Below are 12,619 nucleotides of genomic sequence, written 5' to 3'. Positions count from 1 at the left end.
AAGAGTAGACCTCTTTAAAGCAAGTCTATGTAATTACTCGCAGACGAAACCAGCATGCTTTTCGAAAATGTTTTACCGCCGTAGTATTCGAACGCCAACGGCGAGGAAACACGTTGATACCAATAGGCTGTCGATGGTTAATCAAGTACAAAAACCTGGAGGCTATAACTAAAAAGCAGCTTCAACAATCAAATTAAAAAAAAATCAACTGCCTATTTGCCTGAGGTAAAAAAACATCCTTAGACACCTTGATTGTTTATGTCAATGGTTTGTGTAAAGAAAAAAATTCAGCATGTTCAGCACCCCTAGCAGAGAAAGCACAAATTAAAGTATGCGACCAAATTACATTAGCTCCACTTGCGCACTTACGCTGAATCACGCCTCGATTGATTTTTCGCCCTCTGTGGCCATTTGTTGAACTTGAGAGTGTGTGGGGCCTGGAAGTAGCACGTAGCCGGCAGTCAAGTGGAATGCGTCAAGCCAATGCCAGTGGGCGCGTTAAGTTAGCGCGCTCCGAACTCCAAAGGAGCACGCTCGAGTGCGCTCGAGTACGACGCCTTCGGAGCTTAACTTAACGGCCATTTTCGCCGACTGTTTTCGGGTGCACGAACGTGCCGTCTGGCGAATGCTATGCTGCTACCGCATCCGCTATCGCACTTTGCGCGCTTTTCGAAAATGGCCCCGCCGGCCTTACTCCTGCAGTTCTTGTTAGACGATAAAGAGGTAGAAGAACTTGACGTGCGGCGACGGAGGCAGCAGCAGTCGCTTACGTATGCGATGCAAGGTCAACGTTTGCGCCAAGCTCAAAGCGCGCCGACACATTCCCGATTTCACCTGAGAGCAGCTTCAGATGCCCGGCGACCCGGCTGCGCGGCGGCAGGAGAAACGAGTGGGCAAGGAGAACCAACGCCACCTAGAAAAATTCTACGTGGCTTTGGCTTGCATCAGTGGAAAGAGTAGGAAACACGTCTTTTTTCCAGAAGCCGTAGCAGGCGCATGTTCTGGACATTCCGCCATTTTCTTCTATGCGTGACGTAGGCGCGACGCAAACAAAATGGCGCTGGTGGCCCCGTTTTGCTTACGTAATGTGACGCCAACTTGACGTTTCGCCTAAGAAACTGAAATGAAGGCACTGAATGTAGTGTTATCGGTAAAGCAAAACAGTTTTTCTCTGTAGTAAAAATAAAGCAGCTATCTCAAAGCGTGTGATTATTCTGTTGAAAACGGTTCTCGCTTCCGTCGTCTGCTGTGTACAAGCCGTCGTCTGCTTCAATAGCTAGGATGCGTGCCCCCGAAAATGGAATGAGTCATCGCATGTTGGCGCCAACGCGCTTGTTTTCTTGCTTGAGACAACATACGCGACCTACCAGGGGTGATGCGTGCACGTTCTAGGCAATGTTATCGCTATCTCGTGAAACGCAAGTGTCTCAGCCCGACTCGGCTGGCTGAGAAAGGGCCGAATATCACCGATAGTGTTGCGCGCGCCAGAGATATCCACTAGTGCAACGCAAGCGCCGGCGCTGCCATCTCTTGTTCATTTCGCTGGTTACTTGCACTGAGGGAGCAAACTTCAAGGCGCCGCCTTGCGTACATTTCTTTTTATAAATTAGAAAGAGGCCGTTGTCATAACTTCTGATTGTGCGAAAAGGCATTAATCTTGATTACAATACAAATGCAGCAGTGAAAAGTGGACAACATTGCCGAAAGTTTGCTATGTTCAACCAATATTATTTCGTATAAACGCGTTCTTTTAAAAAATGATGGCCCCAAACACAAATGCCAACACCACCCGAGAGCGATGCAAATACTATGAGCACGCGTTATGAACAAAAGATTTTCGTGGCGCCAAACGACGGGGAAAATGTGGCGGTACGCATTCCTATCGTCTGCCATTGCATATGGCTGCTCATTAGCATAATTTGCACGGCTCGTCGCAGCAAAAATTATGGCAGAAAATCTGAGCAATGGCGGCCCAGCGCAATGTCGCGCAACGTCACGCATCGTCAAAATGACGTTTACGAAGCAGCCCTTCCTGTGACGCTCCTCACGAGATATTCCTTCAGCCAATCAGCAAGCTGGCATGGCGCATATCTTGGATCGCCACCACATATTCGCGCAATTGCAGATGCATTGCACTGACTTCTGCACGCTACCGCTCACATTCTTTTTGAAGCGCTAACATCACTATATATGTGCCAAGGACCAAAAAATGTATTAGTCTATAAAATTTGCAGCTCCACGTCACGTTTCGTCATCTTGATGAAAACGAAAAATGACATTTCGCAAAACTTCCGTTTCCCGGCACAAATTTTAAGGCACGTGAGCTCTCCACAGCCAGTCAGAGTGTAAACATGGCGGATAATGGCGGCCGTGCAGCCGCCATGCGTGTCGAGAATAGCACCCCCGTTTCCAGGGTTGGGCGCCTAGAGCGCGCTCCGTAATCACGCACCGGAAGTCGCTTTTTAGCCGTTAAGTTTAAAAGAGTGCACTCTGCTGACTAGAGTGCACTCGAGCGCCTTAACTTAACGTGCCCAATGCCTTTCAACATAGAAAGAAAAACTCGCGAGCAGTGTCAGCTCTTCCATGAACTGCCAATACGGCAGCAAGCGCTGCCGTTCTGAGGGTGCCGCCGCAAATGGGAACAGCGGCGCTTCCATCAACTATCGACCGCCCCCCCTCGATGAGTGTTGCATGCACTGTAAAACTCTCAAAAATGTTGAAAAACCCTTCCGAAAAGCGAACAAACACGCGGGATAGCGAAAAGATACGGGTAGGGCCACAGAGCAAACATAAAATTGTAACTACGTGGTAGCTCCCGTTGGTTTCGCTTTTTTGGCGGTGCTATGTTTGGTTTCGATTGTAAGTTGATCCCCGAACTTCAGACTTTCAAATTTAAAAAAAGTGGTCGACTTACAGTCGTGTAAATACAGTATCTCTTGTAAACAGTGCAGTTATACTACGTTGAACTAGAAGGATGCACAAACTATACCACATGTATGCACTGTTTAAAGTCAGTGTGGCAAAAAAGAACTTGTATGGTGCTGCTGAAGCAAAATCTCAGTGTCACTGTTAATAAAAGAAGCTGCTTCCTCTCAGCTTTGAAATGCACTTGAGGTCACCATAGCAACAGAGTAATAATAAATAAAAACGAGCCATTACAGAAGCATAGCAGGGTAATAGCTACAGCTGTTAATAGTGGCTTCGAGGTGAGATTTCAGTGAATCTTTGTACATTTTTTTTTTAAAAGCAAATAGTGCAACACACTGTGGCAGGTTGGCAGCAGTTGCATTCTCCTTGAGCACAGCAGACAGACTGCGTACTGGTGGCTTTCAGGTTACACTTGCTCAACTCCTTTGCTACTGGACGCCTATCGCATTGCTTACTTTCCTGTTGTAGTTACTCTGTAGCAAGTCATGTACAAATGCCAAGACGCAGTGATAGCAGCCTAAAAGTGTGCGCCCTGGCATGGCCAAGTTCAGTCACATTGTGGCACCTTTCAGCTTGAAAGTTGTAGTAAAGACGCTTGATTTCCACTGGAAATTAGTCATTGCTGCCTGTTTAAAATACTTGGGAGCTGATGTTCAGGCAGCAGGCATCTAACTAAAACACACTGTAGCACCCAATGTGCATGGAGAGCAGAAAATCTAATGGCAGCGCCATGCCATGAAGCTCACATAACAGGAACCTTGCAAATGATCTTTTTTGTTTTTCAATATGTGATGAGGCTGGACTCGTGAGTCACACTAAAGAAGTTTTGCCAGCGGAGAGTGCTGCATGTGGGTTTAAGAGATGGCAAACTGCAGTGCATTGAAGCGTGGTGCAAAAGCGTTTTGCCAGCACAACTCTCATATTAAAAATGCTGGTTCCTGCTGTTTCCTATGCCATTTAGTGACTTGCATGTGACTCGATAGATGAAAGAAAAGCCCCAAATGTCCACGCAAGACGTGCTGGATTTTCTGTGCACCGGCACAACAGCTTGGCTCATTTCTTACATGCTCTTGATGTTCTTCCATTGTGTGGGCTTTAAGAGGTAGGTATAACAGCCTGTATTATAAATACCACAACAAACAAATTTGACTGCAAGGCTCAGTGTCTCATATTTTCTTAAAATAAGCGCATCATCTGCATGACATCGTGTATGGGCCAGAAACATGCAAGCCACTCAACAAACCTTTGCTCCTATATCATTAGTCATTACAACTAATGCAGGGGTAGTGCAGGACAGGTAACTTGCAAAAATTAGGACAGTGGGATAATTTTTACCATTTTATAGAGATTTCCAAAAGTGGACTGAAAAGTGGCGAAATGAGAAAACACTTTTGGGAGAAATTCTTTCTTGTACATGTGCATGTGTGTTTTGCATACCATCACAAAAGATGCTCCATGCTAGTGCTTGGCCGTGACCCGAGAGCACATTCTTCCTCCCCTGTTGCAGGAGATGATGCTGAAGAAGAAGATTGAGGCCGACCGGCTGGAGCTGCTTTCGGACATGCCAGCACTCAAGCTCAAGGTCGTCACGGCCGAGCGCGAGAAGTCCGAACTCGAGAGCAAGGTCAAGAAACTTGAGGTGAGGTTGCCTTTACCACTGAGAAGCCGTGCCACTGTGAAACATTGAGGGAAATTGTCGCTTTTTCTAATTTCTAATCCAGCGAGTTTGCCGCGCTAGCAATGGCACAGCTAAATTTAAAATGGGCACACTTCTGAGTGCACTTATTAGTGTTTTAGGGCGTGCAATATGACAGCACTGCTTTTGTGATGAAATCGTATGCAGCAGCAAAGGTGAGTAGACTTCCATTAATTCGACTTCGGGTAATTTGATTTTTATGTCAATTCGATCGCAACTGACGGTCCCAACTGGTGCCTATACATATCTATAGGACCAAGCTTTCATTATTTCGATTGTGAAATTAGCCTTTGCTGAATAATTCGAACTTAGCTGGTCATCAGGCACGTGCCCAACCCCTAGGGTGACCGCAGTGGTGTCTTGAAAAGCGTCAGTGTCCGTTTTGGCCGTGCTTACGGAACAGTGAATGTGGAACATGTGTCATCTCCCATCTAAATTGCCTATTTTTGGTCTGCCTCAGGAAGATTCTAAAGTGAAAACTGTAGCTCACCATGAATTATGACATTATTTCTTTCTTGAAAATTCTTGCAAAACTTGATGAAAATTTATGCATAAATTACATCTGCAGTGCAATCCTGATGTGAAAACAAAACTGTTTTTGCAGCATCCACAACATCTTGCTATCAGAGCCAGTCTAGCCAGAGTCATTGCCGTCACAAGATGGCAACTATGGATGGCGACAGAACGAAAGTTCTCGCATAGTGTGATGACCACGACGAGCTGCTTTGTCGGAATATGAAAGCACATTCAAACAATAAGTTATTTTACATGTTAAGTTAGCGGCAACAAGTCACCTCACGTGCTCTTGGTATGCGAGAGGATCGCATGCATTGCAGGACTAACTAGCAATGTGGTTGGTCCAGGCCACAATCCTCTTTGTGATTGTTGCAGAGCTGTTTGATGAATGCAGAATATCAAACGCTTTATGCAGTGTACGGAGTACGACATGCTGTTGTTCTTGATAGACAGCAATTAAGGGTTTTCTGAGAGGAATAACGATGGATGTTAACTAAATGATTGTGCATTCTGAGAAGTAAAGTCTGCTACTTTCATCTTTTTCTTATTGCCAGAATCAGAGTCAAGCATTTCTTGCTAAAAGTCAAGTGCTCGTTTGGTTTTTACTTTGTTTAGAAGCTCTAATGTTATTTTTATGTAGGTTTTTTGCTTTGAACTCATGAAATGTGACTGTGCGTTCGATTCAGGGACGCATTAGAATCGGGGCAAATACTGCCAAATGAATCAGCTTTCGTGTTTTTTCTGCCTCTTGCTTATTTTGACCTGCCAGATAATTAGACCAAATTTGTCGGTCCCGTTATGGTTGAATTAATGGAACTTGACTGTACAATGCTCATACCTTGATTCTGTTTAAAGTTACGCTGCTATTAGTTAGTCAAAAGGACGTTACAGGGCGCTCTACTCTCTTACATCCCCTGACGTTCATCTTCTCCACGTGACTCGCGTGTCTTCTGACATGTGGCTTCCCTGCGTGGGAAGTGACATTCAGATTAAGAGCACAGCACTGACATGGTCAGACGCTATCGCTTGCATGTATTTGAGGGAAAAGAGGCGTAGAGGCGGGGGGGGGGGAGGGCGGTATACTGTAAAGGAGTCCACCTAGTGGACTGTCCATTCCGGCCGCCGTCGATTGGCTGGAGCTGTATGAGCAAGAAGGAGACGGGTGTCTTTAGCCTATCCTTTTCTCACTCGAATCCATGCCCAACCAATCAGCGCTGCAGCAGCAGCTGAAATGAACAATCCACTATGTGGGCACTAATAGAATAAGTAGTCCTTGGGGTCCAGTGAATTTCACTCGGTACCCCCCTTTATGGTGAGTTAAGCCTTTTTTGATCCCTTAATGTAGTCTATTGGAGGAACTTATTACTTATCGGCTATTTGTGTTATTGTGTCTAAAGAGCAATATGTGCCCTTTTCTTCAAGTCTGCGCTACCATTGTTTCCTTTGTTCTCAAGAGCTTTTCAACATTGCAGCATACCAGAAAATTAAGAAAAATATCTACTGACTGCAGACACCAGAATCATTTTGCTGCAAGGTAACATCAAAGGAAGGAAAAGAGGGAGATAATTAGGTGGACTGGGGGGAAGCATTATAGATGCCATGCAGTGCAATAGAACAAAACACAGGCCTGTAATGCTATATGATCACATTGCATTGGTGCTGTGGTTTGTTCATTTGAGAAGGAGGCTGGTGATACTGATTTTTGCAGCAGTTGTCAGCAGGTGCTCATAATTGTATCGGTTACTGTTATGCCATGAGAGTGACAGAAAAATAACAAAGAAAGGGAAAAGCAGTTAAGGACTGTTGAGGATGTGGGGATGCGATGGAAATTGGCAGGCATAGGATAGAAGCAGCTGACGCAAGACGGGGAGGATTGAAGATCGCTAGGAGAGGCTCTTGATGCATACTGTACTGTACTGTAGGCTGATGATGATAGTAGTAGGCTGATGATGAAGATGCAGTATCTGTGCTGCAGTGAGAGGCTTTTGTGTGATGCTTTGTGTTGCGAGCCCAAGTATAGATGTCATTGTCAGCCAGGAACCATGGTTCAGAACGTAAGGCCTTTTTACTGTGCTGCAGTATCTGTGCAGCACAGTAAAGTAAATACTGTGCTGCAGAAGATGCAGTATCTGTGCTGCAGTGAGAGGCTTTTGTGTGATGCTTTGTGTTGCGAGCCCAAGTATAGATGATGTAAGCCAGGAACCATGGTTCAGAACGTAAGGCCTTTTTACTGTATGTTTCAAAAGTAAGAGAAGTGATCAGGCCTGAGGAATAGGGTGGGTAGGCAACTACTTCAGTCCTGCATTCATGAATTTTTGCCTTGGCAACCAGTAAGCTGTACACTGACTCAGTATTACAGGGCTCAACTTGTTGGCATTCCTAACTTCTTTTCTTGAATTTTCTCGCCAAATTATTTTAGACAGGCAGCGTAATAGCCTCCAACATTAATACTACCTCTTGTGAGGTGAATTCAAGGATATAGTGTGCCAAAAACACTTGAAAGTGAAAAATTCCCATCCACTCGAGAGTAGAATGAAGCTACAGAGGCAACCCGTAGAAGTTTCTCAGAAAGAACCTTTGCAGTTCAAGGAGAAAACCTTACTGGTCCACAAGTCGTACCCAGGACCAGTTCCTTTACAGAGTGGTCTCTCTGCCATATGTGCTAAACCAGTGGCTAACAGATTGCAGCATGAACACAAATTAATTGACTGCTTGAAGAGCAAGGACACTGAACATGGCAACTCAGTTCTCTGCCTGCTAGTCTGCCAGGGCAGCTGTAACTGGAGGCCAGTGGAAGAGGCTTCTGTCCTGTCACAGACCTAATTAGGCTGATGATGGCAAATGCATTTTGCAGACAGATGTGGTTCTGCTGCGTTCACACCTGGCTGAGCGGGAGGCGGAGCTCATCACCCGATGCAGCCGGATCCCACCTTCCCCCCACCATGGTTCAGTGTCCTCGGTTGCGGACAGCTTTCGGGGTACGCCCACCAAGCTAGGTGAGGCTGCACTTCATATACTCATGACTTTCAACCATGGCCTGTATTGCATAACAGGATTTTTTTGTTTTTTCGGCAGTCACAAGCAAAGATTCATTTGAAAAACTTGGCAAAGTATTCAGTATTTTTGCCTACACTGCAGCGTGAGTGGTCTTTATCATGAAGTGGTTACAATTTAGGTGATACAGGCAAACTGTTTGTGAGAACTTTTGTGAGTCTTGTGAATGCTTTGCAATGCACAGTTAGTGGGTGCTGTGAACAGTTTCCAGGAACAATTACTGCAGTAGTATTGCAGTATTGCCTATCAGCTTGCTCTTTTTGCAGAATTCAATGCCTGTGAATTACTCCATAGTTTGTGCACCCACAGAAGCGTGTCAGAGCGTTTAAGAAGCCCATAGGGAACACTCTGGAAATTCATCAGTGACAAGCTTTACATATTGAAACAGTGAGTGGGCTCTATAGTGAGGCATTTTTCAAGCTATCTCCGTGGAGTCTCAGTGATAAGAAATAAACAAGATTAGCATTGAATCACGCTTTGGATGTCAGCTGTCTGCTGGCGAAACACAGTTTTCCATGCAAATTTTTGCTTTGAACAACACTTACGGGCTGAAAATTAGGCTGATTGTGTTTGCTTATTCAGTCACTTGTTTGTTGCACTGTGGCTCAGATGGAGCCAAATAAACACATCCAGGCAGGTTTTCCTGTCATTGGACAAATAACTTTGTGGTTTCAAGGCCAGCATTACTAATCCGTGGTTGCTTTGTGCAAGCAAGCACAAAATTCAAGGGGTGTACACGGAGTAAGTTCTGATTAATTTACAAGTCAGACATAAATATTGGGGAGAAAAAAAACACTTCTTTTTTCAGGTAGAGTGATGCATAGGCTGTTTTTCCATGTGTGATTCATCCTTGTTTAGGAATTTGTTGTAGCACAGCACTGTTTCATGTACCAATGTCGTGCTTGTCTGCCACCACTGAATGAAACGAGGATGTCGCCCGAGCATGAAGTGTGGGGGTCTGCTGAGTGTGGCATCATGTATGGACCAATAAATGTATCTATAAAGCACCCCTTTTTCTATCACTGCAGAAAAAAAAAGGAAAAATTCATAAACATTTTCTGATGAGCACTTTTTCTTTGGTCAGGTTTGCTCAAATTTTAGCAATCAATATGCAGTGGCACATCCAAGTCAAGTTTCGCTCTGTTGCTCACTTGTGGCATTTTAATCGAATCAGCTACCGCAGATTGACCAGCAGAGTTTTGAAACTGGTGTGATTGAAGAGCTGGCTATGTCAGCAGCAGTAGTTGATTTCTGTGCATGCTGCTGGTTACAGGGGCTGACTGGAAGGAGCGTTCGCCTGCCCCCGGTGACAACGACAGGCAGGCGGTGAGTGGACACATTCATTTGGCAGTCAGCAGAGAACATTACTAACAGAGCACCACAGAAGAAGCTGCAAACTGCCTCATGTCAGTAACTTGGGCTATACGTGCTGCAATAGCAGCGTGTGTTCCAATTCTGGCTAGCATCGGACAATTCTGGCTAGCATCGGAGACAGTCTACGTAGACAGCAAAGGAGACAGCGAAGACAGCTTCAAGGCCAAGTAATGAAGTGCATTTTGAGCGATCTGGAAGATGTTCCTGCAATATGACGCCACCTCGTGGGACAAAAGAAAATTGAGAAATGCACCCATTATTTTTGTCCTTGCGCTTGCAAACCTATGAATAATACGATGGCACTTAATTAAAGGACCCCTCACCAAGCCCCATAGCAAATTTTGATTGTACGCTGTAAGTTGTTGCATGTCCTCTAGGGAGTGTTCTGCCGCAAAAATTTTTCAAATTGGCTCATTAACAGCCGAGATAGAAATATTTCAGTGCTGCAAACCCATGATTTCAGCAGGCGGGCTCCTCTGCCAAGCAAGATGCTCTCTCCAGTCTAGCATATGCAAGCGAAATTCCTTCCCTGCATTCTCCCATACCAGACCTCGAGGATCTGTGACCCATACATCACAGGCCCTGCCTTAAATTTTTTCTTTTCTTGCTCCTCATTTCTTTTTTTTTTTTTCAGCACTACGCACTTCCACCAACGACATCGCGCGCGAGCTGTTGTCTCGTTCGTGCAGTGCACGATATTGCACACTGTGCATAAGGAAACATGACTAGCGGCATAATTCAGTGCTATACGAATACTGAGGCAGAACAAACAGATCGCAGAGCGTGATCACACGCTAGAACACGGTAGAAAATGGCATAGTTTCGGTACCTGCGCACGTGACCGCACGGCCGTGAGAACAAGCAGACGAAGCGGAAGTACATCTCTCTTGATTCGGTGCGAAGTAAAACAAAAAACATGCAGACATTCCATTTGTGTTTTATTATTTCTCTAAACTTCAATTCGTCCATTCAAGCGTCGATTGCGATAGCAAATCCCCCTTCCTCCCTCCCTCTGCCTCACCCCCATGCCCCGTGCATAACAGGAGAGGGCGAGCATCAGCCCCGCCTTCCTCGCTCGTGCATGCGAGATTGAGCCGCGTTCCCCGGCTCACCTTCGCACACTTTCACTTGCACATACAGTATATGGCGCACGGCGACGATTTTATCACCCTTGAGCTTTGTACGGAACCTCACTGGAGAGAAGCGACATGCAACAGAGGCATTGGCCATGCCATGGCCAGGCGCAAACGTGTCTCTCTCCAGTCAGGTTTGCACAAAGGGCCGCAGAGGGAAAAAGCAAAGCCGCGCGGCGATGCCAGCGTCACCAACGGGCTCCTGTGCACCGGCACTCCCCATCCACGATGGTGCCGAGTTCGAATTATCAATGGCAGTGCGGATTTCAGTGCGAATTAGCGGGACGTGTTATGTATTGCTTTCAATACATTGCTGGATGGATCGTGGCGGCTGCTTTGAATTATCTGAAATTTATAATTAATGAGTCGTGAATTAATGAGCTTTTACTGTGCCACCGTAGAGGGTTTTGGCATGTCTGGTATTCTGGTAAATGCATGCGGACTGGGCGTTTTATCAGTTGGACAGAGGTGCAAACGTGAATGCCCTGCAGGGTGAATCCACTTGGTGGTGCAGAGCTCAACTGAACAAACACAGAGCTAATATATCAGTAACCAAGTGTATTCTACTATGCTGCTGGTGTACATTTTTGGCAGCAGTGTAATCTTGTCTTTTTAAATGTTTAAAATGTTTTACACGTGGTTACAGCAATACAGTCCAACCTCGATTTAGCAAAATTTGCTCTGTAACAAACTATTTTCATTCCCTGGTCTTAATGCAATTGGAAACCGTGTATTCTTTTTTTCGCAATAAAAGGAGTCATTTCGTGACACGGTTTCAATTCAGTAAAATCTTTGGCTATCTAAAGCATGTGCTTGAAACCTGTAAGGTTCGTAAAGCTAGCGAAAAAACTATAAAAATGTTGGGCGAGGAAAGGTGATTTGCTGGTGTCCTTCGGCATAAAAAGATTGAGCGGCAAAAACACCGTCGAAGTGCACGCGCCACGACGCAGCGTGCAGGAAACAATGCTGCGCCATTTGTCGTGTAACAAACTTGCGGAGACCGAGCGGCGCGTGATAGCTTGAAGCGCTTGGAAAAATACAAGAGCTGATGATTACTTCATTGCAAAGGGGTTGGGGAAGAGGTGAACAACGTGCGGTAATGCGATCAAGCTCGTGCTAGAGGGGAGACAGGGTACGGGGGGGGGGGGCACGGGACACACGTCTTAGATAAGGTTCTGAATAGAATGGAGTAAATACCATAATCAAGCATTGTGATCTACGGTTACTGCTTGAAAATCTTCCTAGGGTTGTCTGAAAATAGGCATTTTCAACGAGAGGTGACGCATGTTCAATGCATTCAATGTCTTATAAGCTCGGCCTTGTGTACAGGTACTTATTCACTGCAGTTTTCATGTTTTTCATCAAGCAATAAAACTGAAGTACTGAAATGTTAATTTAAACAAGCGGTTCTGGCTATACAGGAACATATTAGATCATGGCATTGCAAACGTGCTCTTCCTGGCTCCTCCCAATGCAGCATCCCGGCGAAGGCTGCCTGCAGGAGAAGCCTCCCAAGTGCCCCTCACGAAGTGCATCAGCCACGCTGCCATCGTCACAGTCCGCCCTCCGGTCCAGCACGCCACTGCAGCTGTCGCCTCGACCTAACAGTGATGATGGCTCACACGCGGTGCGTGTCTGTGCCTAATGATTCACATTGCAGATTTGATCGCGTGGCTGTCGCTCTGTTGTTAGTGGTCTCAGCACATGACGAGGCTCTGAGCAGCAGCCTTATACTGACTTCTTACTCCTCACTCCAGACCACAGAGGCAGCGAACTTTCTTTTCATCAATTACTTTCTTCTTTTTTTTGTTGAGTGCTTCCTTGTTCTTTCATTCTTACCGTGTATCTATTCTGCGTGAAGATTAATAGCTATGCCTCAACACCTAAATGTTGTCACGTTGTGGCGACAGTGAAGAAT

The 12,619-nt window shown here is 45.6% G+C and overlaps 1 protein-coding gene across 5 annotated transcripts in view; it reads left to right on the top strand.

Moving 5' to 3' along the window:
- The window catches only part of Liprin-beta (liprin-beta 1), a 148,843-nt gene that overhangs the window by 56,915 nt on the left and 79,309 nt on the right, over positions 1–12,619 (top strand). For all 5 annotated transcript variants that reach the window (XM_075690852.1, XM_075690851.1, XM_075690850.1 and 2 more), the window contains 4 exons: positions 4,436–4,567; positions 7,995–8,136; positions 9,468–9,520; positions 12,179–12,328. In XM_075690852.1, coding sequence (XP_075546967.1) covers positions 4,436–4,567; positions 7,995–8,136; positions 9,468–9,520; positions 12,179–12,328 — 477 coding nt within the window. The remainder of the gene's footprint in view (positions 1–4,435; positions 4,568–7,994; positions 8,137–9,467; positions 9,521–12,178; positions 12,329–12,619) is intronic.

This window comes from Dermacentor variabilis, chromosome 4 (assembly GCF_050947875.1).
Source record: "Dermacentor variabilis isolate Ectoservices chromosome 4, ASM5094787v1, whole genome shotgun sequence".
NCBI lineage: Eukaryota > Metazoa > Arthropoda > Arachnida > Ixodida > Ixodidae > Dermacentor > Dermacentor variabilis.
The sequence above is the reverse complement of the archived record's forward strand: the minus strand, read 5'-3'. Positions and strand labels throughout refer to the sequence as shown.